Consider the following 25,528-nt stretch of genomic DNA (forward strand, 5'->3'; position numbering starts at 1 on the left):
CTAATTACAGCATGCATAGTTTTTTTTCAAGTGCTTGTCAGTATCAAATAGTGGAGATCCTAGTCTCCTAGGGCTTTCATGCAGCTAGTGTGTGCTTCCCTACCAGACAGAAATGCAATATGGGGAGGGGAGAAGAAATGAATAATTACTATTTTGCTCAGGCTTGCATTTTATTCTTTGTCCTCCACCCTTTCTAGCATCCACCCATCTCTGGGAACAGTGTTACACTTCTGCACAGTAGAGGCTGGATTCACCAGGATGCTCTGGCTGCCTTGTGTTGCTGGGACAGCACAGAACAGCCAGAGTGTAGCCCTCAGTTTTTAAATTTAAATAAATAAAAAGTATGTGTGCGCGAGCACTAGATTGAATGAACGGGGATATTGAACAGGACTTGAAAATTTTACCAAACACCTTCTCGCTGTCGTATCCACCCCTAGCCAGATGTAAAAAACGAGTCTTGTAGAAGAGTAAACTAACTGCTTTGCAAACTATTAGCAGCAGCGGAAGCACTGGACTGTTAGCAGACTTGGGAAGAAATCTTTGCATTGGCTTATATATGGAAGGTTTTCTATACAGCCATAAGAGCTAGAAACTCAGCTGTCCAGCGAAAGCCTGCATGGCACAGAAATTGATGACGCAGGCCACCCTTGCCAGGGAACCCTTACCATTCATCACTGGCTAGTGGTAGAATGGATTTTTTTTCAAGCCTCAAGATTGATAACATCATTCAATATTTCTTTATCCTGAGTACACGAGACTTTACCCAGAGGGATAAGGTGGGTCTGAATGTGGTAATGGGAAGCACAAGTAATAAAAAAATTAACTGGTAACTAACTTACTGATCTTAAAAAGAGAAAGTTAACCCCTTCACTGCTACCAGAATGTTGCTACATTCCCAGCCTATTTCCTTGGAGAAAACCATTTGAATGATAGACAGGACAGCTGGAGTGGGAGAGACGCTTGTAATGCTGAAAGAGACCTAGTGGAAGCAAATTTTCAATACAATTCTGGATTGCTTATGAGCATGGAGGGAACTAGAAAGATGTAGACAAATGGGAGGGAGAATATTTTGGGGTATTCTAAAGGAGTTGTCAGCACATTGGAACCTTCAGACTTTGCCCACCCTGTTTCCCTTCTTTTCCTTTAGAAATCCAAGGGCTGGTCTACACTCCATTCCTGTGCTGCTTTAACTAGACTGATCTGAAACTGGTATTGTTACATTGGTACAGCTCCTAGTGTGGCCACAGTTATATCAGTGCAGAGGTACTTAAAGTTATATTGGTATAAAGGCTTATTACTATAACTGTTTGTGTCAAGTGTAGGGGTTGTACTGATTTAACAATATCAGTATCAAATCACAGCATTAACTGAAATAGTTACATTGGTACAAAAACTGTGTGGAACAGGCCCAAGTCACAGAGATGGTTAAAAGTATGAACACGCTCTGGCAGATGCTGTATATCCAAGAGAACCCAGCCAGTGCTCTTATGGCCTCCAAACGCTCTGCTTAATTCTCTGTTCTCACTTCTCATGTTGCTTACAGCTGATTTTTGGAGGCCAGTCCTTATATTCAATGACTTCAATATGAACTCTCCCTGGATAAGAGCTTCATATTGAAGATGATAGTGGTTTTATTCCAGATCTGGGTCAAAAGTTAATTGGAATTAATTCTTGAGGTTCACCAGAGGGAGAAGAATGGAGGATAATCTACAAACTAATTAACTAAGGTCTAGAGAGTGTGTTGACGTGTATTGTATGTTTGGTGTTTAATAGAGATCAGTTAATTTAAGCAACCATTTATAATGAGAAAAATCAGTGTGTGTGTGTGTGTGAGAGAGAGAGAGAGAGAGAGAGAGAGAACTTACATTTCTATCTGGAGGAAGTTTATTAACTCCAGGCTGGTTACCCAAAACTCGTTTGGCTGGGAGGGAACAGGTACTTTTAAAAATAGATGTCAGGGAAATGCCTCCACGGAATTTGAATGCTGAGATCAATGAAGTATGGGACTGGATTTTACATGTATGAAATCCAGCTAATGAAGTATAAAAGGAACTAGAAATCCAAATACAATGCGTATAATAGAGGGTTAGTGTCAAGTATTCCATGTAATACCCAGGAAATCCACAAATGTAATTGATCTTGATGATCCCCGTGCCATGCATTTCAAAAGATAAAATAGTGCTTGGAAAGCCAGTGGATTTTTGATGTTTAAAAGTCCAGATATATCAGCACCGTGCGTGTGTATAATAAAAATATGCAGTATATGGATAGAAAAGGTGTTTGTGGTCTTCAGTCTCGCCATCATTCAGGGGAGAGGGGGAGGGATAACTCAGTGGTTTGAGCATTGGCCTGTTAAACCCAGGGTTGTGAGTTCAATCCTTGAGGGGACCATTTAGGGATCTGGGGCAAAAATCTGTCTGGTCCTGCTTTGAGCAGGGGGTTGGACTAGATGACCTCCTGAGGTCCCTTCCAATCCTGATATTCTATGACAGAATGAGAAAAAAGAAAGTGTCATGAGATAGGCAATTCATCTGTTTAAACAAAACCCTTACATACTATTTTATTTTTCTTTCTTTTTTTAATCCAAGAAAATAATTTAAAGTTATTGATGAGCTTTTTTTAAGAAGTGGTAACAAGAACATTTAGCACTTCAAAGAACTTTAATGATGCTAATTAATTTGGAGCCCTGGTTTTGTCATCCTTGTCTTCATGGGGACCAGGATGTGGATTTGAACGGGGGGGGGGGGATTTTTAAACTCACATTTTATACTCTTAAAAGTTCCCTCCTTCCCCTCCCCCTGATTTCCCACCTCAATGTAATTAAATTGCATTGCATATGGAATAAATTGCTGCATGTAATATTTTTAACCCCAAAGAGATAAACCACATATTTAAAGCAATGAAAGCTGTTGCTTATGATAAATATTTTACATGTTTCAAATATACAAATAATGGTGTAACAGCTTGCATTTTCCCCCGATCCCGCTTAAAGGGGTTCAAGCGGAAGAAAAAACAAACTGCAAACTAACCATTGCTTCCCTGCTGATGCCTTTTGGATAGGTAGTTTCAGCCTATCATGATTGTTTAAAATATATATATATATATTTTTTAAAACCCTGAGCCTTTAGCATGAGAAATGTTTCTCCCTGTATTCTTAGCAGGAGCACAGCTTGCAGTGCTAGAATGCACCCAGAACTCCTTAGTCAGTGTCAAACCTAGTATTAAACAGCAATCTGTTAAACCAGTCTATTAAACACAGGTTTGTCCAAGTGGAAATGGTGGGCTCACAGACCTTATTCTCTTCTCTTTCAGGTGGTGAAGAGAAGGTGAAAGGAAGAGAAGGTGGAGATGGAACTGCCAAATCATGCCAAACAACTGCTACTGCAGCTGAACCAGCAAAGAGCCAAAGGTTTCCTCTGTGATGTGATTATTGTGGTAGAAAATGCCCTGTTTCGTGCCCACAAGAACATCCTGGCAGCCAGCAGCATGTATTTCAAATCCCTCGTCCTGCATGACAACCTGATTAACTTAGACACGGACATGGTGAACCCCACTGTGTTCCGACAGATCTTGGACTTTATTTATACTGGGAAGCTCTTAACGACTGACCAGCCTGGTGAACAGAACTTTAATGCTCTCCTCACCGCAGCAAGCTACCTCCAACTGCACGACCTGGCAGCTCTCTGCAGGAAGAAACTGAAGCGGAATGGGAGGTCTTTCGCTGGCAGGGCCGGCGGCTCCAGTGTTGGGAGACCCCCCAGGAGTCAGAGGCTTTCTACCACTTCAGTCATCCAAACTCGTTATTCAGGGTCAACTGAGGGCATGAAGGGCTCGCACTCAAAGGAGCTGCCAAAGGGAAAGGTCTCTGACGATGAGATCTTCATCAGCAGCTCTAACCAAGAGAACTCTCACTCCTTAAGCAGGGGAGCCAGCAAGAACGGTGGCAGTGCAAATGGAAGCAGTGGCGACCAGGAGCTCGGCCTCGACCTGTCCAAAAAAAGCCCGTCGCTCCCCACAGCAGCCTCCCAGGACGACACACAGCACAGCGAAAGCCAGCACGGCTCTCCCCAATCTGCCTCAGCCCCCGCAGCCAACAGTGCCTCATCATTCGACGAGTCTGCAGCCGGAGCCCCCCAGAGTGCAGCAGACAGCAGTGAGCCCATGGAGATGGACATGAACGAGGAGAGCCACTCCCTGGCGGAGAGCGGCCAGCGCAAGAGCCTCCGGCACTCGGCACGCAAGAAGGAGTGGATCAAGAAAGACAATGCTTTTGACCGGAAAGAGGGGGGCAAAGGTGGTGAGGAAGGCGAGGGGCTGCCCAATGGCATCCTGGTGGGTCCCTTGTCCAAGTCGACTGAGCGGAACCTGAGCAACGCCTATGGCCCGGAGCAGGCGTTCCAGTGCAAAGAGGAGATAGAAAACGGCAAGGAGATGAGTGATGACAGCGGACAGAGCGAGTGTGAGAGCGGGGGGCACACCAGCGCCAACTACGTCTACCGGCAGGAGGGGTTTGAGCCTGTGGCCTACGGTGACAACCTGTATGTCTGCATCCCCTGCGGCAAGGGCTTTCCCAGCTCCGAGCAGCTCAACGCCCACGTGGAGACGCACACCGAGGAAGACCTCTACATCAAGGAGGAAGGCACGTACGGTGGCAAGGAGGAAGCTGAAGATTTGTCCAACCCTAACCAGCCCTACGCTGCAGAATCCCGGCCCTTTAAGTGTTCAGTATGTGAGAAGAGCTACAAGGATCCAGCCACTCTGCGGCAACATGAGAAGACTCACTGGCTGACACGGCCCTTCCCTTGCAACATCTGCGGCAAGATGTTCACGCAGCGGGGCACCATGACACGGCACATGCGCAGCCATTTAGGGCTCAAGCCCTTTGCTTGCGAGGAATGCGGGATGCGCTTTACCCGGCAGTACCGACTGACAGAGCATATGCGGGTCCACTCAGGAGAAAAACCCTACGAATGTCAACTGTGTGGTGGGAAATTCACCCAGCAGCGCAATCTGATCAGCCACCTGCGAATGCATACCTCTCCCACATAAGCCAAAGACTCCAGAATGAGCTTCGAGCCCATCCGCAGTGATTTACCTTTCTGTAGACTTGCTGCTTAAGAGGGCAACTCCCCTCCTTTGTTCAGTCATGAGCGGCCTAAACAAACATAGCTTTAAGAATTTTTTTTTTTTAATAAAAGACAAAGAAACATAGGTCCACAGCCAAGCTGATGCCCTTCTCAAATCATTCCCCACCCCTCCCTTGCTGAATCTCAATGGTGTGGCAAGAAATGCCATTTATTTTTGTGGGTTTTGACTTGGCCTCTCTTTTGATCCCTCCACCCAGGTAGCAGGAGTGAGGTCTCCTGCCTGTTGGATGGTAAGTGGGAATGGGGAGAGAAATTCCATCTGATCCACTAGAGCTGTACCAACTCTTTATTTCCCCCCCCCCCCTTGGCACTCCTGTAGTGCTTTATAGACTTTGATCAAGTGTTATTTCCTGCACTAACGAAAAGTGCAAGTGGAACGTGTCATCCACTGGCTACTCTGTGGGCTTTGCCTTTCCTTTTGCATTCATGTTACATTACTAATGTCCCTACAACCAGATTCAATAAGGGCATTCCTTGCCACTCCTTAAAAAAAATGAACCCCATTTTCTAACAGCCCAGGTGGCTACAAAACCCCAAAGCATTGCTTTTGCTGTACCCAGTGCAGAAGCTGTGGACGGACTGACTAACAGGGTTGGTAGCCCATTTAAATTCTGTGGGAAGCTGTGATGGTGATGGGAGTTGTCATCCTTCCCCATGAGGTGGAGATGGCTAAAGCAGTCTACCTAAGTGTGTGCCAAGTAGTATTTCAGTTAAGGAAATGGCAACACATTTTTTTTTCTTTTGGGTTTAGTCTTTAATCTTGGCATACCTAACCACATGCCTCACCCCTCCTCTCCACCTCTGCAGCCTTACCCATGACTGAACAGGGGTGTGGATGCCCTGGAAATTTCTTTCAGTGAGCAGGGGGTAGTCTTTACTTTTCTAGTAGTTTTGTATGAATATTCTTTGCTTAGAGGTACTTGTTTTATTAAAGGAAAAACCATTGTAATGTTTATGTGAATGTTTGAACTGGAAGGTCTGAGGTTAATTCTTGGGGTGGGTGGGGTAGGGAAAGGGTTTGATGTAGGCTGGACTTGCTACAAGTTCCTTAGGTACTTTTTTTTAATTTTTTTTATTTTATTTTTGTGTGTGTATGTTTTTAGCTTTCCTCCCTCACTAAAGAGCGAGTCTGTGTGAACAGACCCGTTACCTTTGCTACCTCTTGAATTCATGAGAACAATAAGATGGTTAGTGAAAGATTAGGCAGGTATTTTTTTTTTATTGTAAGTAAATGTATAAAGTAGAAGCTAAATTAAAATTAAGGGATTTTTTACCACCCCGTCCTTCCATCAAAAGTCAGCTAGAAAAAATATTAAAGCAAAGCTCGGCCAAAGACAAAAATGTATTAAGCCAGAGACCCCAGTGGATAGATGCTTAGAATGGTTCACTCAGCAAACTCTTGGCTTTTTGTAGTCGTTTTTAGATAAAAGGAAGGAACCTTCTTAGAGCTTTTGGGCCCTTTCCAGCTTTGTTTATTGAACCTGGATGCTATGGAAAAAAGGTCCCCTCGTCCTCCATTCTTCCAGCACATCTGGGTCAGTGTGTAACACCTGGCAGGACAGAGGGTGAGGGGAGTAGCAGCCTATAATTTACTAGAATCCAGAGTGCAATAAGATGGGGAGGAGGGGGAAAAAAAAAACCAAAGTGTTTCATATCCTCCCTTTTAGAAAATTGCTCTCACACACACACACACACACACTGAAAAAAGCAACAAAATGTTTTTGCAACATCTGCCTAAGACATCACAGCCAACAGCTGCTATTGGTTTAGGAGAGAAGACAGAGAGTTTAGCCTGCCGATTCTTGGCCCCTTGACTTTGTTGGCGTGACCGTGTGGAAGGCTATGGCTTATTTCAAGCCTCCCGTGACTGGTGGAGTGTGGTGGTAAAAATTCACAGCCAGTAGAATCATCCCTTCTGAACTGAGTAAGGTTTACACACTTCTCCCCCTCCCCCCCGGCTCAAAACCATTGTCCTCTATCCACAGGGTTCACTGAACCCTACATGTCTTGTTTTCAAAACAAAAAATTTTTAAGTTTAGACCAAAAAGACAAGTGAGCATGTTCTTTTAAAACAAAGACAGATAAGCTTCATTTTCACTAGGGTTTTTTTGTTAAGGTAGACTAGTCCATGAGAAGTTTTTTGGGTCATTTGAATGAACTGAGGAAACTGGAATCCAGGCTCCATGCAATAGACAAACCAAACCTTGCTGAGCCTTGGCCTGGTGTCATGTTCCACAGAAACACTTGCCCCCACTCCTCTGCCCTCCCCACCCCACCATGGTTTTTCTAGTGCCATTGTCTTGTTGCTCCTAGACTCTGAAAGTGTGAGTCATGGAGCAGCCGTGGGGAGAATGGATTTCTTGATCCATGTGCTGAGATGCGCTGTTTTTTAGTGTCTTTAGCATTTCCATGTTTAAAAATAAAAATAAAAATTCTTCCTCTGAGCCCTTGCCAAACCCTCCTGAGAAAGTCCCTTGAAACATTTGAATAGTGAAGGGCTCATCTATCCACCTTCTCCTCAGAGAAGCCTTTAGCTGGGCCAAGGAACACCAGTGCAAGATTAGCATCTAGGCTTTTTTTTATCCCCCTTTCCACTTTTTCCTCTCCCTCTAAAAGCCCTAAAGCTGAATTGAATCCCATATTGGTTTAGAGTGCAGCCAGAGCAGAGTTCCCATTGCCGCTGGCTGGCTAAGAAACCACCGAGTCCAGAGTTTCAAAATGATTTTTTCAGCTCTTTTGTTCAGGAACACACAGCTGTCGATGGGGCTTTGCTTCTTGCTTTGTGGGGCATTTCTTTTTTTCTTTCCCTTGATTGTGGTGCTACAGTGAATGTCTCCATTCCGTGCTGTAGTTTCCTGAGGTGCATCTGCCACACGCTCCCACCCTCTCTAACATGTCAGTGACGGGACTGGCCAGGCTATGAATTGCTAGAGCAAAGCTGGTAATGGGAAGCAGGGGGGGAGTGTGTGTGCGCGCGCACACACAGAATCCAGCTTTAGGAAACTAGCTCAAGCTGTGACTGACTGAGCCAAGACATGGAATGCAGAGAGATGCAGAGAGCACAAAGACAAGAGCTAGGCCCTATTATTGAGCAGATACCCCACTCCCCCTTGTTTGATTAGACTTACAGGTGTGTGTGGGTGTTCTTTGTTTTTTTTCCTCCTTGATTTGTTTCTTAAGCCTTGAGAATCATTTTGAAGTTTCAGGACCCAATGCTATCTATTTTTTAAAGGAACCTCCTTTTTAATTTTATTTTTCCCCCTCAGCACTTAAACAATACGACAAAGTCTGTGTACAGCAAGAGTATTGTACAAAAGGAAATTTTGTTTTTCTTTTTCAAGTAGCTGTGTAGAGGTGTGTTCCATAGACTGAATATAAACAACATTTTCCAAATTGTGACAGTAATAATGATGAATAACTAATAATACTCAAAACTTCAGGGACTGTTTGAGGCCTGCTTGGGGGCCTAAACTCTCAACTGCATTTGTACGACATAGTATTGTATCAAACATTTTTCTGTATTTTAATGAGAAAGCAAAACACTAGTTTCATATTTAAGATTTTAAGAGTTTTAGGGTTGGGGGGAGGGAGTTACTTTTTTTTTAATTTTGTTTTTTTATTTTATTTTTTTTTAAAGATACACAAAGAGCCTCAAGAGGAATAAAACAATTTAAAAACAAAAATAGAGGCCAGGCAGCTTAAATATATGCTTTAGTCACTTAGTTCCAGAATGTTTTCGGAGTAACAGGATAAAATAGCAAAAGTTGTATAAAAAAGCTCATACCCAAATTCACAAAACTATTTTTTAAACCAAAGCACATTTGAATGAGTATGGAACCTCACTTGGCTCAGAAAAATACTAATATATTTATCTCATTGTTTACATAAACTTTTACAGTTTCAGACCTCAACAGATTTGGGGGCCAGTCAAAATTAATCTTTGCTTTTTTCCATTGATTTGTCTTTGAAGGCTATAACAACATTTCTTAAACTAGAAGCATGTGCAAAAAAAAAGAGTTCTCTATGAACCAAACTGCATTCCAACACTACTTATGGTTTGGGAGATGTAATTAGGAAAATGGGTTTATTTTATTTGTCCTCACAACCCATAAGAGATGTCTTAGGAGAAAAGAGACACTACATTTGCAGGGTTGTGTTGGGTGTGGGTAGCCTCATCTGCTGTGTTTCAGTGCTAAATTACAAAAAGAAAATTCCAGAGTCTATCATTGACAACTAGGGTAGAGTAGGCCTTGGGTCTGTGCCGATGGGAAATGGGTGCAGAAAGAAAAGTAGTTATTAGTCCTAAGGATCCTGACTCTTCCTCTGAAGGTCTGGCTGTTACTAGCAGCGTGGGGAGGAATATGAGAGACTCTAGAAAGGAGAGACTGATGTCACCTGCAAATGGCTGAAGCCGCTGTACCCAGTACGTTTACCTAATATTGGCCACAAGAGCTGGGCTAATCTCACATTCTATCCCTTTAGTGGGAGCTGCCAAAAGAAACCCAAAAGCCCAGCCCTGTGCCGTGGGGTAGCTGACAGAAGCCACAAAGATCACAGGAGACACCAAAGAGCTCCTGCCACGCAGCTTCTGTGAGTCTTTGTTGCTGTGGAAGAGAAGGGAAAGTGCAACTTTCAACTGGCCCTCTGCACTGAATAAAAATGATTGCAGAGCCCACCGAACTCCCTGCTGGAATGAAGAGGCCAACCTGGGTAGTTTTAATGGTCTGGATTGAGAGCAGCAGTGTATTGTACATAGAGTGCCCTTCGTACATTCAGGATAGTGCAGAAGCATGAGCCAAACTGTTCGGACTGTTTTATCCTTCTGTTAGTTAAGAGAGCTCTACTAATTCACTCCAAACCTTAATATCTTGTGTAGAAGAGCCCAGTCAAAACCCATGTGGAAATATGCTTGATTTGCATGTTAGAATACTCTAAAGATTGCCAATGACGATGGTTTGTTAAAATACCGCTGAAGCCCAAAAAAAAAAAAATTAAACTCAAAAAGCTCCCCACCCATAGTCTTGATTCTTTCTTTTTAGTTTATAAAATTTGACACCAAAGCCACTTCAAACACCTGAGGGAGGCTGATGGAAAATGAAACATTAATTTTGCCTGGTCTTAATATCTAACAAAGATGGTGCAAACACTATTTGACAGTGTTGTTTTTTGTATCAATATGTATGTGCAGTAATGAATGTATTTATTTCTCAGATTCTGTATGCACAGTTTTGCAATGAAATTCAGAACAGTTGCAAACACAAAGATGTGTCCGCAGGGTCTTCTCTACAGGATTTCAAAAAAAAAAAAGAAAGAAAAAAAAAAAGAAAATATATTAAAAAAAAAAAATCTCAGAGACTCAGCATAGCCATAAACCATAACCTGTGAAGACAATACAAAGACTGGACTTTTGTAGCTTTGCATAGAAGAGGAATTTATGTTTTGCTGTATTTAAATGTTTCCAGTTATGTCACTCTTAAGATTCCTGACTTTATTTTTTTTCCCCCTTTCTCTAGTGCGTGGAAAGCATTGTTTTCGAGCAGTGCAGGTTCAAAGTCTGGGTTAACAGTATTTTACCGTGTTGCTTCAGTTCTGAAATGCAGGAGTGTGGGGCTTGACCAGGGACACATCCAGGGCATGTTGTAAAGCAAAATCTATGGTTTCTGAGATGACTGTTTGGAAAAATGTGGCGAGGGGGTAAATGTCGGGGAGGAAGGATGGTCTGGCACTGCTGATTAGAACTGGTGACTGATTATTGCATTCCCTTGCCTCTCCAGCCTGCTCTTCTACCATCTTCTTGATACTTACAGTGAAAGCAGTAAGGATCTCCAAGGTGGGGAGTTGGTGCCCAAGATAACTGGAAGAAGTCTAATCCCAGCTGCAGCCAAAGAGCATTCTGGCATTGTGATGGGATTTGCAATTTAAGTTGAAGCACTGCATTCACTGTTGTAGCTATGTGGAGTTCAAGATCTATATAAAATATAGCTGGCTGTGACACTTCAGTCATAAGCTGATGCTTGTTGAAGCTAGACAGTCATAGCTGGGATCTAAAACAAAGAAGCCCTTCCAATCAGCAGGGCTTGGCTTAAGACAAAAGGAATATTTTGGAGGGAGGGTGGTAGACCTCAAATCTGTAAGTAGGTCCACAGCAAAGACAGTGCATGCAAACTACTTCCCCTTCACAGACTCACTCTTGCAATCTATACCTAGCCATATTCTCTAGAAGCAAAACTTCAAAATCCTATTCATTTGATTAGTTAACAAGCTTGTTGCAAAACACATGCTTCTCCTGACTCTCTAGGAGCAGCATAGGCAGGCTGTCAGCTTTCCAGGCCCCTTCCTTTCCAAGTGTTCCCTTGTTGTAGGTCAGGAAGAGAAACTACATTTTCTCTCTCTGATTTCTGGCATTGCTGCTTTCCTTGTGAAAGGAGATGGTGCCCAGAACTTCACTGAGATCTCCCACTGGGCACTTACAACTTGCCTAGAGCTCTGAGCTGGACCTCATTGAGAGGAGCGACCCTCATTCTTCTCTGTCCTATGCGGACCTGCTGTGCTCACACTCTTCCTTACTGTAATTTACTGCTCTCAGAGATGCTGGACCATGAACTTAATGAGAGAGGATAGTGTTGTGATAGGTTAATTCCACCCCACTCCTGCCATTTCCCTCGTCCCATTTTCCCCCGTTTGGGTATTTGCCACACATTTTGTAGCCCAGTATTAACCAGGTGGGCATTGGTAGGGCTGATGCTTATAATACTGAGCATTCCCTACAGGATGGAATGGGGAAGGTTTAGAATAGGGCACCACATCCCGCTACAATGTGCTGATGGCATTGGGGAAACTTTATAGATTTTGCTTTCATCAAACTGTTGGATGTTTTTAAACATCATTATTCACAAATAGCCAATCAAAGCACCCAGGATCACTGTTACTATAACTTCCCAAACAGCTTGGATTGGTTTTCCTGAGGGGAGGGAGGAGGGTCTCATTCTGGGTGGGGTTTCTTTTTTCTTATTTTAAATAAAACTGGAAAAGGGAGGTTGCATTAGCTCCTTTTTAAGCCTTAACTATGTCAGTCCAAGAGCCCTGGATGTTTCCTGAAGAGGGACCGACACTCCTGCAATGTTCTGTTCATTTTCCTTCAAAAGCTTGAATTCAGGTCAAAGCCACATGCTGTTGTGGCTCCAACACAAGTGTCATATAAAAATATACAGAAACTATAATATGATCTCAGCATTCAGAAATTTACAGTCTTAATGTACAGTGATAAGAAACTGTTATTTTATGATCTTTTCATTAAAAGCTTGATTGAAAATTATACCTTCTGTTTGGATTTGACTTTTTTTCCAATACAGCGTATATCTGTGCATGCATGCCCCAACATAAAATCATTTGTGTTTAAAACAGGAATTTTTGCCCTGCTGCAAGATGTAAAATGCTCAACTCAGTTATGGCATCACCACTGCACCTACATATGCGCGATGGTCATTAAAGTACAGGAAAAGATTTAATTGCACTCACTAGGGCTAGACCCAGGCCTGTGCATGTTTATCACATCCCCACAGCCACTACAAAAGTACCTCAATCCTGACCCATGCTGCAGGGGCCCTGAGCAAAGCAGGCTAAGACGGTCAACTAGGAATAAAGGTGAGATGCACAAACCCATTTTCACTTGTTTCCTAACAAGAATTTTAAAACTGGACCTGCCAAGAGATTTGTGCATGGGCCTACTGCTGCAGTGAGACCCTTGCAGAATGTTTCCTCTGTAAATCTAATGGCCCAGATGCATACTGGGGAGCAAGGAAGCAGAAGACTGCATGCTGTCTGACACAGGGCACTTTCCTAAAGGGAATTCTAAGTCCAAATTCTACCATCAGTTACACAAGTGTAAATTGGGACTTACAAACTTGGCCTATATTTATTTTAGATTTCAGCTGCAAGGAGTTGAAGGACCAAAGCTATTTTTCTGACATCTTTTTATACCATTTGATTATGGCTTTAGCAATAAATGATGAGCTCTCTTGGATCTGAAATCATAATGGCATCTCCTGTTTTCCATGGGTACCTTTTCAGGTGGAAGGTTTTGTTTTTAATTGCTTTTCTTTATTAACTGGACAGATCTGGTTACCTTCACCACCACAACACAAGATCCAAGCTCAATATTTTGTGACTGCTTCTGTCACGTTGCCTAGCACAACATAGTTTTACTTATATTCCTGCTGGAGCTCCCCTGGCTTTGAATTAGTATATTTCATCTTTTAACACAATGCTGACTATATTTTAAAGTGACTGACTGAAAGAGCTTCAAGTTTAGTCAGTTTTCTGACAGGCTGCAAAGTCAGCAATGCTGGTAAGAAAATCATTTTTATTTGTCCTTGGAGATGTTTTCCCAAGCAAGGTTAAAGAGAAGGACAAAAATGAACAGAAAAACAGATGAAGAGCTACAGAAAAAGCAGCTGCTGTTCTACAGTTCAGATGTGGTAATGAGCCCCTACTCTTCTACCAAGTACTTTTTTTTACCTCCCCCGGGAGCATCTATTTGTTGGCGCATCTTCCTGTCTGAAAGTCCACTCCTCAGTAGCATGAGTAGTTTCCAGCAGAGCTCATGGTTTCATGCTCTGTTTTACTTTCTTTGCAGTGGTCAGTTCCTTTTAATCCCATAAAATCCTATAACTGCAATACAAAACTGCATGTGTAATGCACCACTGAAAGGCAGCTGCCTATAGGGTGGAACACTGCAGCACACAGCGATTTTCCACACTGGTTCAGGGGACAAAGAATACCCTAGATGTTTGAACTGCATGGGAATGTATACCCTCCTTCCCTCAACACCACAGCTCTCCATGTGTATTTCTTCATTCCCACCTTCATCCTAGTGTCCCATAATCTACCCTCCCCTTGAAAAAATGAATCACTAGAGCTGGTCAAATCTTATGACTGAACATTTCTCCATTGAAAATGGTGCTTCATCAAAATCAAAACTTTGTGAGAACTTGTCAATTTTGACAACATTTTGGGGGAATGAAACATTTTATTAAATTCAAAATAGCTGCATTGTCTATCAGAATGGAACACTTTTCATTTTGAAATCATTGCTTCATTTTTTATATTGTTACAAATTATAATAGAAAATGTAAAAAGTCAAAACTGGAACAAAACATTTCAGTTTTATCCCTCTTGGAGGGAAGGACCGGCTGCCGAATTGCCGCTGAAGAATGAAGCGGTGTGGTACAGCTGCTGCCAAAGTGCCACCAATCGTGGCTTTATCTTTTTTTCCTTTCGTCACTTGGGGTGGCAAAAAAGCTGGAGCCGGTCCTGCATGATGGGGTGCACCTTTCTGATGTTCCCAAAACGATCACTGTGCCCTCCATTCTGGCATATGCCACACACCTTATGGTATGTAGGCCCAGCAGCCTGGTCATACTGCCCAACCCTATGCTCAATACTGAGCACAAGGCAGCTATCCTGTCCCACAACTGTGCAGACTCTTCCTCTGCACTGCCCCAGTGATCGATGTGGGTCTTGTGTGTGCTACTGTAGCATGGCTGATTATTCAAACACCATTGAGCTACTGGCTGGATAGATCGAGCTGTGGGGTAGTGAAGAGGACTGAACTCCAGAGGAGAGAACAAATGATGTTACGTATCACAATCCTGAGCTGCCCAGGGGCTGAGCAGCTGCCTAACGTGCAGAAATAAAGTACCAGTTTCGAGGATTGTGGCCACTGAAGGCTCCTCATTGGTTCTTGGTTTTCCCTGACTGGCAGTGACCAGCAGTCAATTCCAGCTGTTCCCATTGCCACACTAGCAGCTAAAGGCCAACCGGGGAGGGTTGCACAACCAGAGCTTGATCTGTATTTTCCATGGCTTAGCTGGCAAAGCCCCTCCTTTTTCCAGCACAGCTGTTTTCCATCTCTGCTCAGGAAATGTGCACTGTTTTTTTATTCCTGAGACTGGCGTTACAAAGCAGTCATGGCCAGGCTGTCTGGGTGGAATGTGCCACAAAGTGGCCATGGCATAAACTCTGGATTCTTAAAGCAAACACAATGCAAAGATGATTCTTGCAAAGGCTCAGGTGAGGGGGGAATCAGTGCACAGACACTCAGATGAGGTGGCCACAGACAGGATTTTTTTTCTCTTGGGTGTGGTATCCAGACACCCCCTTTCTCCACTGTTCTTTCCCCTATTGATACAGCTCCTTTCTTTGTTACCAGATTTATAGGAACATACCACTAAGGGTGGGAGGTTTAAGAAGGTAGCTGTGTTGTCTGACCCTAGTTTTTGGTAAAAATAGGGAGGTCAGTTGGCCATTAGGTACCTACCCTCAAGGTGGCTCTTGTGGGTAGAGAGTTTGATAAGCTAAAATGTTACCCTCATCTCCACTATTTAATTTACTGTGTTATTGGAAACAGTTGCAGCCTGTTGCCACTTCATAGAGTTAAACAACATTTTGGTCCTATCACCACAAGGTCAGACCAAAGCAGAGCAGTGTCATGGCACCAGAGAATTCCATTGTGCTTGCTGTGGCCAGAAACACCCTGGCTCCATGTTCCCTGCTTCCCCCAAAGCCCTGGTAATTAGCCAGCTCTCTGGTTGCATTGACCTGGAAATGAGCCTAGTTTCCTTAAGGGATAAGGCCATAACGTTAATACCATGTATAATAACTAAAAAGAATACATGTGCACAAGGGCACAGAACTACAGCTGCTAAGGGAGCCGTACCATGAATTTCCTGACTCCTGTGTGTGTAAAATGTCTGTCTCTTTCTGCTTGCATTTGAATACAGATAGTGGGTGCTACGATGAATGGCCTTGGATCACAGCAAGTATTTGCTCTGGAGCAGACCTTGATGGGGGGTAGGAGTGGAAATTACCCTTCAACCTAAGGAAGGGACCATGCAAACACCTGGGCAGCAGCCTCCAGAAGGCTCATCTCATGTTAGCCCCTCATCACAGGGCCAGAGGCAGCTGCTTGTAAAGCAAAGCAGCTGGGCACTACAAAACACTATCTGCCTCCTGCAATTGCCAGCCAGCAGTGATTTGGGGGGCGGGGGGGGGCAGAGGCAGGGAAGATGAGCCCAACCCCCTCCCGATTTTTGGCTACCAAATTAAGCTAAAGCAATAAGGGCCACTCAAAATTGATTTAAAAACATCCACACAGTTTAACTGAATCAGAGCCATTGCCAGGGAGAGAGCAGCCCCAAGAAGAACAAGCCTCATAGGCAGCAGTATGGAGATCAGTTGTATTAGCAACTTGTTGGCTTTCAGGGGAAGTCTTTCATTGGGAGGGGAGGGAAATGAGGCAGGGAGATGTGATCACCTGGCAACAGTGCACCTCAGTCCAGCCCTTCAAATACATCCTGCTCTTCCAGTCCTTGTGAGCAGACCGTGCTACTTGTGCAAAATCAGTTGTGTGATGCATATGAATGGCAGGAGAATGGAGGAATGCAAATTCTCATTTTAACCTGTGACTTACCTTGGTTTCAAATTAGTGCAAGTCACAGCAGATACTGGTGCAAGGTGCACAGACTAGTGGTTTATCCTGGGGTAGTTACACCAGTGCTAAAAACCCATGTAGCCAAGGGCTGAGAGGCTATTCCATACTCTGCCCTCCTACCAGACCTTTCTTGTAGTCCATTTAAGCGTAGAGTAGTCTGGAGCCCTGTGGATGGCAGAGCTGTGTACACACAAACACACTGCATAGACTAGAACTGTACTTACGCTCCAACTACACATTTCATTCACAGCTGTTGAGGTCTTTGTGCCAATAGATCCTTTGCTGGGGATTTTAATGTGCCTGCTAAGCTCCTTTACTGAATCACATTTACCTTCCAAACCTCAACCCAGCCCCCTTAAACACTGGTCACCCTGCATACCTTCCTCTGTGGTATGTGAAGGTCTTGAATTTTTTGACAATCCATCCACTCAAACTCCAGTTCTGCCCTGCCTGTCCAAACTGCCTAGAGACTGTGCCCAGAAAAGACCAGTTCCATTGATTGTAAACGCAGAGACTTTGTTTTTTTTGTTAATATGGCACCGAGCACACTAGGGTCCTGGGCCACAACTGAGGGTCTTACGTACTACCACAAACAATACGAATACTAAATAATAATAATTTTGGAGTGTAGACACCAACTGACTGTTGGCCACTGCTGTGCTGCTCTTTGAGTGAGGGCTAAGGCCTTGTCTGCACTTAAAAGTTTTACAACTTTACTCTGCCAGCATAAGAACTACATTGGCCAAAGAAAAAGAAAAACCTCACACCCTTTACCTTTTACAATGTAAAGCAGGCATAATCTACCCTTCCATAGGTGTCACGTATCCCACCTGTGGCCTCATGCATGCTCTAAGTGGCAAGCCTTCCCGTCAGCATGGCCCTTTCACACCCTATGGGAACTTGTGAGGCAACATTCTTGAGCAACAAAGAGATGCGTGACACAGTGGTACATAAAATAAACTTGTTAAATCTCTCCCCCAATTATCACTATTTCTGAGGGGCTCTAATTTACCTTTCCCCCAAATCTAAGCACCTTTGATTTAAATCTACATCCCTTGTTTTTCAAAATAACTTTTACATTTCTATTTTCTTTGCATGTGGCGTTTAAGGGGGAGCAGGGTTGTTTTATTTGGGTGCCAAAGGTCGATTTTTTTTTGATTTTTTTTTTTTTAAGTTTTATGGAAAGAAACAAAGTGTCTTTTGAAAAGCTGCTTTACCGGGGCTGCTTTTGCCCTGAAAACACACGCACCTGGAAATTCCACTGCTCAAGAGTATCTGTAAAAAGATTAGTGCCTAAACGTTCTCGCTGCGCCTGGGGAGCTGGGAAATCGGCTGTGTACCATGGTTGGAGGCCTCTCTCTGTCCCTAAAAACAGAATGAGAGAAGGGGGTCATTTATAAATAGAAAAGCAGACTGAAATGTCAGGTTTCTTTTCAAAGCAGGATGCCATTTAAATGCTTCTTCGACTTCCTCTGCTCCTTCCCCCCAGTCAAATAAAAGTGTAGCAACTCATATGCAGAGCAGGCTTTGACTAACTGATTTTAAAGTGTGTAATATGCCAGTATAGGGACCACATCATCCAGAACTTTAAAGGTCATATCCTATGAGCAGCTCACAGCAAGCCTCCTTCAACCCATCACAGCAAAGTGGGCTAGCCCTGAAATCTCCTGCACTGTATCAGAACTTCCCTGAGATCTCCCCCTGCTTGTTCTACCTGTCCAATCTGTAAGTTATTGTGTGTGTGTGTGTGTGTTAATGTTTTGGGTTTTTTTAACTTGAAAAAAAGAGCTGCTGGAGAATGCACTGCTGGAGAATACAGAGTCCTCCTACCCTCGGTGCACCTGAATCGCAGGACTGGAAGGGACCTTGAGAGGTCATCTAGTCCAGTCCACTCCATGCAAGACAGGACTGAAGGGTGCCTTTATGAACACACAAGTGTGCGCAGCATCAAATGAGTCACAAAAGCTAGGAAAACTGTAGCTGAGCTGCTCTTAGCAGAGCTGGTAGATGACACTATGCCCTAAAAAAGTAGCTAAGGAGACAAGCGGGGGTGAGGTAATCTTTTTTATTGGACCAACTTCTGTTGGCGAGAGAGAGCTACACAGAGTTCTTCTTCAGGTAAAAAGGTAGCAGCAGCCTGCAGCCCATCAACACTAGAGCCGCCCACGTCACTATCACCCGGGGAGCTGAACGGGTGCTAGAAATGGTTGGGAATTTTTAGAAAATGTCCCTAATGGGGGTGGACTTTAAGGCTTTTACTTTTAACTCTTCCTGAGGTGTTTGGTCCCTAATACATACAGTGCGTTCCACAGAGCACCTAGGTCTACGGTGCTTTAGAAAGGAATAAGAGAGAAGCTAGGGTCATGTCTCCAGGATTCATTTGGTCACCAGGGAGGATATGGACCCTGAAGAGCTGTGAAGGTGTGGTGAGTGAGAGAGGATCCTCAGAGCCCTGAGATGGGGGAAGCAACAGCTGCTTCTCACCTACCCGAGGAAAATTAAACACTGGCAACTAAATTTCATTTGACGTGTCTAGTTGGAGGGATAAATTCACCAGTGCTGGTATGAAAGGTACATGAGCACCCACAGCTTGGTCAAACTCTATTCCCTGCACATTCAGAGTGCTTACAAGTGCAAGCTTTCTTGCTTTGCCTGCACACAGGGGTAGTTCAGAGGATCTGGCACTGGCCACACACTCAGCAGGTGTAATTTACTCCCCAATCTTTGAAAGTTTAGCCCAACGATAGAGATGAGGCCCAAACCAAAATCCTGCCTCAACCTCCCCTTGCCCTTCACTCTAAAGACGGGGTCTGAACTTTGGGCCTTGGCCCCCTCTCTACCAAAAACGACTGCACTGATTGATTGATTTATATTTTTCCATCCTTCCTGAGCTGAGCCCTTGTTTGCCAAGTTTTCAGCCTAGAGCAAATTTTTACAGTCCAATTATAACCCCTTTGAAAAAGAGAAGTTTTTCTGGATATTCCACTCTCACGCCCATTACTCACCTTGTTGTAATGAGCCAGGGAATCTGACATGGTTTTTAACTATATGGTATCCACTTCCCAAAGCTCAGCTTCTCAGGTGTGAGCACTCACCTTGTTAATTCATTTCCTTTCCACCTTGGCTCCAAATCCTCGGTTAGGGCTTCTGTCTTCTGGGATAGCTAGTGGCGGGACACTTGTCCTGGGAGCTGTGAGGGAAGAGAATGGATAAGTGGTCATGTTTTCAGAAAGGAAAATGCAGGGGCTGGATAGGTAGCCAGCTAGCATGCCACATATCGTAGGATCCTCATGACCCTCTATAGTAGCATGATGCTATTCTGCAATGATGCATACGCACCTCACTTAGAAGCCACCTTTCACATTATCAGCTTTCACAGTATCATCTTGTGTCTCAATATTTCATGTTTTACTTAAAGCCCCAGCTCCAGATATCACTTGATTACATGAGCCTCTCAGGGTCTTTTTTTGTTTGTTTGTTTGTTTTGGTAAGTAAGTTTCTCGCTCTCGTGGTTGCAGACAAAAGCCTGAAAACACAACTCTCAAGTGTAATCTAACGACTAAAAACCAGACAGCACATTTAAAATAGAGACAATCCAGTCTTTTGACTTTTGGGGAGCCTGATTCATGAATTTTGCATGCCTAGGGTGGCAAACCTTTACCCTTACAAACATAGATGAAGGCCAGACCCTACCCTGGTGAGCTTACATTCTATGAACCTGATCCTGCACTCACAAGAGTAATCCTATTGGAAACAGTGAGCAAGAACTGCTCCTGGAGGTAAGGCCCTGCAGGATCAGGACCTAAATTAGACAGTTTACACATGAGTAGTAGACTCAGCTGGGGGGGGGGGAATGGGGATAATGGCACACTTATGAGCCCCTCATCTGCAACTGCGGCCTTATCTACACTACAAATGCTTTGCCGGTATAGTTATACAGCTAGAGCCTCCTAGTGTAGATGTCTGTGCTGAAAAGGGATTTCTTCTGCTAATATGGGAATGCCACTGCACAGAACAACATTAACTATGCCAACAGAAGCACTCTGCATCTACGCAGAGGGGTTTGCCAGCATAGCAAAGTGGTTTATCACACCCCTCACTGACCTAGCAATGCCAACAAAACTTAGTGTAGATCTGGCCTGAGACATTATTTGGCCACACCATACACACTGTGGTTAACACTCTTCGGTCAGTCATTATTTCACTGTTCACCCTTGAACACTCTACAAACAGGGGATGAAGAGAGGAGGGTATAGTGTCCAGTGACAGAGGGGTGCCAGAAATGGGTTCATTAAGTCAGGGACAGATGGGCAGAGGGTCCTCTTTTCTTTTCTTTCAAATGAGAAAAAACAAAATGCCAGGATTGTGCAGCATTCGATAGTAGAAAGGGTTCAGTGAAGCAAACACGACTGCCTAGCAAACTATTACTGCAGACACATATCAAAGAAAATCATATCCTGTTCACGCAGTGGGGAAAGGAAAACAGTACATCCACTATTATCTTAGATAGTGGCGATGGGATGGGCTACCCCTAGGTCAAAGGAGGGACCAGATGACAAAGTAATTGTATTTGAAAGCTTATGCCCAAATAAATCTGCTAGTCTTCAAGGTGCCACTGGACTCCTTGTTGGTTTTGTGGATACAGACTACCCCCCAATACTTGTATTTGTTTAGGCTCTGGTTTTCCACAAGAGCTGGTTGGGTGCTTAGCACTTTGGAAAATCTGGTCTCAGTGATGGGTCCTGAGCACTTCAAAATTTGTTCCCTAGTGCTCAATCACATTGTGTGGCAAGCACATAGTGTTTAACCATCAAATAGAACAGCCTAACAATTTAGCCAAGAAAATGGATCACTCCCCACCTCACTCCTCTCTCCTCCCCACCCCCAATACCAACAACAAATAACCTTGTTAGCATCTCAAAACCAAGCTAGAAGGAATGTGGTTTAAAAGCAGAACCTTTACAGGGTTCAGAAAATGGTCCCTCTGAACTGAGATGCTTCAATGTCTCAAAGCATAAGTGTCCAAGAGGCATAAGCTAATGTTCCTTCTCTTTGCAGAGCACCTACTGCTTGATACCATTAATGACTCTACTAAATTACAATCTTAGCAAGTACAGTTTTGCATGGTCATCAAAACCCCATTTACCTCAGTAGAGTTACTCCCAAGTTACACCAGTGCCAGCATGACAAGAATTAGCCCCAAGGGATTAGTTGAGAAGGAAAATAGGGCCTCATCTTTCAAGGTGCTGAGTATCTTTAAGGAAGGTGTTAGCCCCTCACAAGATCCCAGCTAGAGAGGGCAATTCCCCACAAGGCTATTTGGTGACACTCTGCCAGACATGGCTAGAGCACTGCCCAACTCTGGCTCAAAGGAGTTTTGTGGTGAGAAGGCAGGAAAATGAGCCTCTGTTTCCCATGCTTGACTTGGAGCCCAGCTCTTTGTAGGTATGGAAAGGCGCTATTATGAAAGGTGAGGCCCCAGCTGCAGGTTAATTAACATCCAGACAATAGAGTCCATGGTCTCACACACACTGGAAGTGGAACTAAGATGTGGGCAAATGTCAGGGTGACTGTGTTGCTGAGATTTACATGAGCATGGAAGCCTCCACAGGCAGGGACTTTTCAAGGTGGTTCCAAGCCTCAGTAGCTACAAACTTCCAAAGCCTCTGTTTTTTCTTAACAAGAGCTTTGGTCAGTCAGGGCATGTCTACACTGCAGCTGGGAGCGAGTCTCTCTGGCTAGGCAGACTTGTGTTGGCTGGGCTCACACTGGTGTGCTAAAAATAGCAGTGTGGACACTGACGGCGGTGTGGGCTAGCCACCCTAGCTCCGACTCACCCTACCCCCCCTTCCCCCGAGGGAGAGGGTGGAGGACTAGCCTGAGCATCTGCCAGTGCCACAATATCCACACTGCTACTCACTCCCAGCTGTAGTGCAGACATACCCTTAAGTTCCAGCAGCTAAGGGCAGCAGTGGGCTGCCAGGACAGAGCCTCAGAGAGGATGTCTGTGACTGACAAAACAATTCACGGGAGAACAAGTAATAATTTGTGTTCTGATTTTACTTACAAGACAAAAACCATGATGCCAACCATCAGAGGATGTCAGAGTCATGAGCAGAGGGATAGCTCAGTGGTTTGAACATTGGCCTGCTAAACCCAGGCCTGTGAGTTCAATTCTTGAGGGGGCCAGTTAGGGAACTGGGGTAAAAATCTGTAAGGGGATTGGTCCTGCTTTGAAGAGAGGGTTGGACTAGATGACCTCCTGAGGTCCCTTCTCAACCCTGATAGTCTCTGATTACAGACATCTCAGCTAGACTCCTGTGAAAAGGGTCAATAACCTCCCACCCCTACAATCTCAGCTTTCATTAAAGATAAGGTTGCCTCCCTCCTGGCTGTACAGACAAGCTTGAAGATGTGACCCAAGTGTTATTGAGGCAGTGACATCTGCCTGCCACTGCAGAGATCCTGAGTGGTGTGAAGTATCAGAGGGGTAGCCATGTTAGTCTGGATCTGTAAAAGCAGCAAAGAGTCTTGTGGCACCTTATAGACTAACAGACGTATTGGAGCATGAGCTTTCGTGGGTGAATACCCACTTCATCGGATGCATGAGTGGTGTGAATAGCCCCATTTATCTCCATGTGATAGTTAACTCCAAGATCCCCTCCCTGCTCTGGAGGGCCACAGGAAAGGAAGAGCGTGCAGCAGGCCCAGCACATCCAACCCACTGCATATGTACTGTGGGGTCCCTGATGCTGCCATCCCTGCACCTCTCCCAGGTGGGAGAAGGGGCCGTGCTTCCCCTCTGCCTCTATGGGCAGGAAGGCCCCCACTGCCACTCCACAGGGGAACGATTTTGTAGTATGCCCAGAGCTCATTGATTCAGCCCTCCGAGGCGTGTCATGCAAGCAAATAAACTCTCAGTCCTTGCCCTGAAGAATTTACAATCTAGGTTTCGAACCCTGCAAAAATTTAAGCTCATGCTTGTTTTGGAACTACTCATGAGTGAGGGTTACAAGCAAATAATAAAGGGGAGAGAGAGGCAGGGTGCTGGTGGGCGTTTATAGCAAGCTGCTGAGCAGTGGAGGGCCAGATAAGGCTGCAGACCTTGTCTGTCAATAGGAGGTGGAAGGTTCTACCAGCTATGGGGCTCCAGTGAACTTTATAATTCCTATAGGTTTTATTATTCTATGTAATATCCCTGCATTTTAAATTACCCCTTGAGTAATGATCTAATCAAGCAGAACTCCTTTGGTATTCATCAGAATACCAGACAAGCTCTTTGCGGTTAATGTTATCAATGTGGATGTCATAAGGACTTTGACAGGATTACCACTGGAATTCACCATTCATTAACCAGACCATTATTTAAAATGGCAGGGGAAGGGCAGGAGGGGTTTGAGTGGTTTTGTTTTGGAGGTGGGGAAGCTCAGGGTGGCAGAGGTGATACCTTCAGCAGAGTCTTGTTGCTGTCTGATTCAGAGATCTCAATCAGCTGCCCTGGCAGCACTGAGATCTCTCTCCCCATCTGCACGTCTTCACTTTCATCATCTGTTTCCCTGATTGGGAAACTATCAGAATAGAGCCATGAGGTTAGCCTGGAGAACTCCCTCCACCACCCATGAGTTTGAGGCTGTAACCCAGTGAGGGAGACAGGCAGCTGAAACCAGTCTGCAGCACTGATCAGCAGGTCCACGTATGAGAGCTAAAGTACGGAAGCCAGGACACCAATAAAGGGAGCTCTGTTGCAACAAACGGGGGCCTGCCTGTTAGAAATTCAGAAGCAGCTAGGATTCAAGGTGAGAGCAGGAGGATATTTAGCCAAGAAAAAAAAATCCTATTTTCTTTTCTCTTCCCCTAAAATCCGAAATGAGCTCTTTACTGTAGCCTGGCTCGGCACAACAGGAAGACAAAAGATAAACACTATCAGGCAATGGGATGGAATGATCAAATATGTAAAAGGAAATGAATATGAAAACAAAACTTAAAAACAGGGCATTTTTCTATTCAAAGGGCTAAATACAGGAGATATCAATTGTCTAGATTCCCTGCTGCACTCTAGGATACTTTACATGGGTTAATATTGGTACAATGTTTCCAAACTCTAGCATCTGGGAAAAATCACTAGCACCAGAAAGAGGCAGACAAAGGCACTTGGCATCCAAAATGAAGCGTAGAAGGACAAATCAAAAGGCGAGGGGGAAATTCCCTGGTGACATCCCAGGGCATCTCTTCATTCATTCCCCATTCAGGCAGGAGGGGTAAGAGCCAGGTTCAGTGCTTTTTTCCGTTGCACAGTGCAGCCCACCTAAAACGATTCAAACAATCCAGCTTCTTAGGAATTTAATCCCATCTGCACTGCACTGGGATTCCCAGCCCTGCAGAGTGACAGCCATTAAACACTGAGTTCCTGTAACCAAGGCAGCCTCATTGTGCAAGACTGATGGAGTGTTCTCCGGAACCAAGCTTACAGAATCCTGTGAGGTGCTGTGGGCCCTGGACTCCCACCAAAGATGTGTAATGCCTTTGCATACTACTAGTCCTGTTGCACCATTCAAATGCACTGCATACTGTCACCATGGTAGTGTTCATTTGTACTGTGATAATTCAGATGAGTTGTGGAGACAGAGTGTTGCAGAACTGGGACAGTCAGGTGCATTCAGCCTGCAGAAAGAACTATGGTACTGCTTCTTTTCAAACACACTTAAGGACGTGGGGATAGGGGAAGGAGACCCCAAAAACTCAAAGATGACTTACAAAATGGAGGCCCAACAAAACAAGCCAAAAGCTCCCATCAGTCCTTCCCCATCTACTCAGTAGGAGTGGAACTGACCAGCAGTTCAAGTTGAACTGTTCCAACTGCTAGCCCATAATCTAACTTTTCACAGCTCCT

The 25,528-nt window shown here is 44.4% G+C and overlaps 1 protein-coding gene and 1 long non-coding RNA gene across 2 annotated transcripts in view; one reads left to right on the forward strand and one right to left on the reverse strand.

Annotated features, from left to right (window-relative positions):
• HIC2 (HIC ZBTB transcriptional repressor 2) overlaps positions 1-6,124 on the forward strand; it is a 95,467-nt gene extending 89,343 nt beyond the window's left edge. The window contains exon 4 of the mRNA XM_044989999.1: positions 3,313-6,124. Within this exon, the coding sequence (XP_044845934.1) occupies positions 3,349-5,049 (1,701 nt within the window). The 5' untranslated portion in view covers positions 3,313-3,348 and the 3' untranslated portion in view covers positions 5,050-6,124. The remainder of the gene's footprint in view (positions 1-3,312) is intronic.
• An 11,726-nt stretch (positions 6,125-17,850) lies between these two features.
• LOC123350987 overlaps positions 17,851-25,528 on the reverse strand; it is a 109,337-nt gene continuing 101,659 nt past the window's right edge. The window contains exons 4-5 of the long non-coding RNA XR_006573894.1: positions 19,734-19,828; positions 17,851-18,003 (exon numbers count right to left, since the gene is read on the reverse strand). This is a non-coding gene — a long non-coding RNA (uncharacterized LOC123350987). The remainder of the gene's footprint in view (positions 18,004-19,733; positions 19,829-25,528) is intronic.

The sequence above is a fragment of the Mauremys mutica genome, chromosome 16 (genome assembly GCF_020497125.1).
Source record: "Mauremys mutica isolate MM-2020 ecotype Southern chromosome 16, ASM2049712v1, whole genome shotgun sequence".
In the NCBI taxonomy this organism is placed as follows: Eukaryota; Metazoa; Chordata; order Testudines; family Geoemydidae; genus Mauremys; species Mauremys mutica.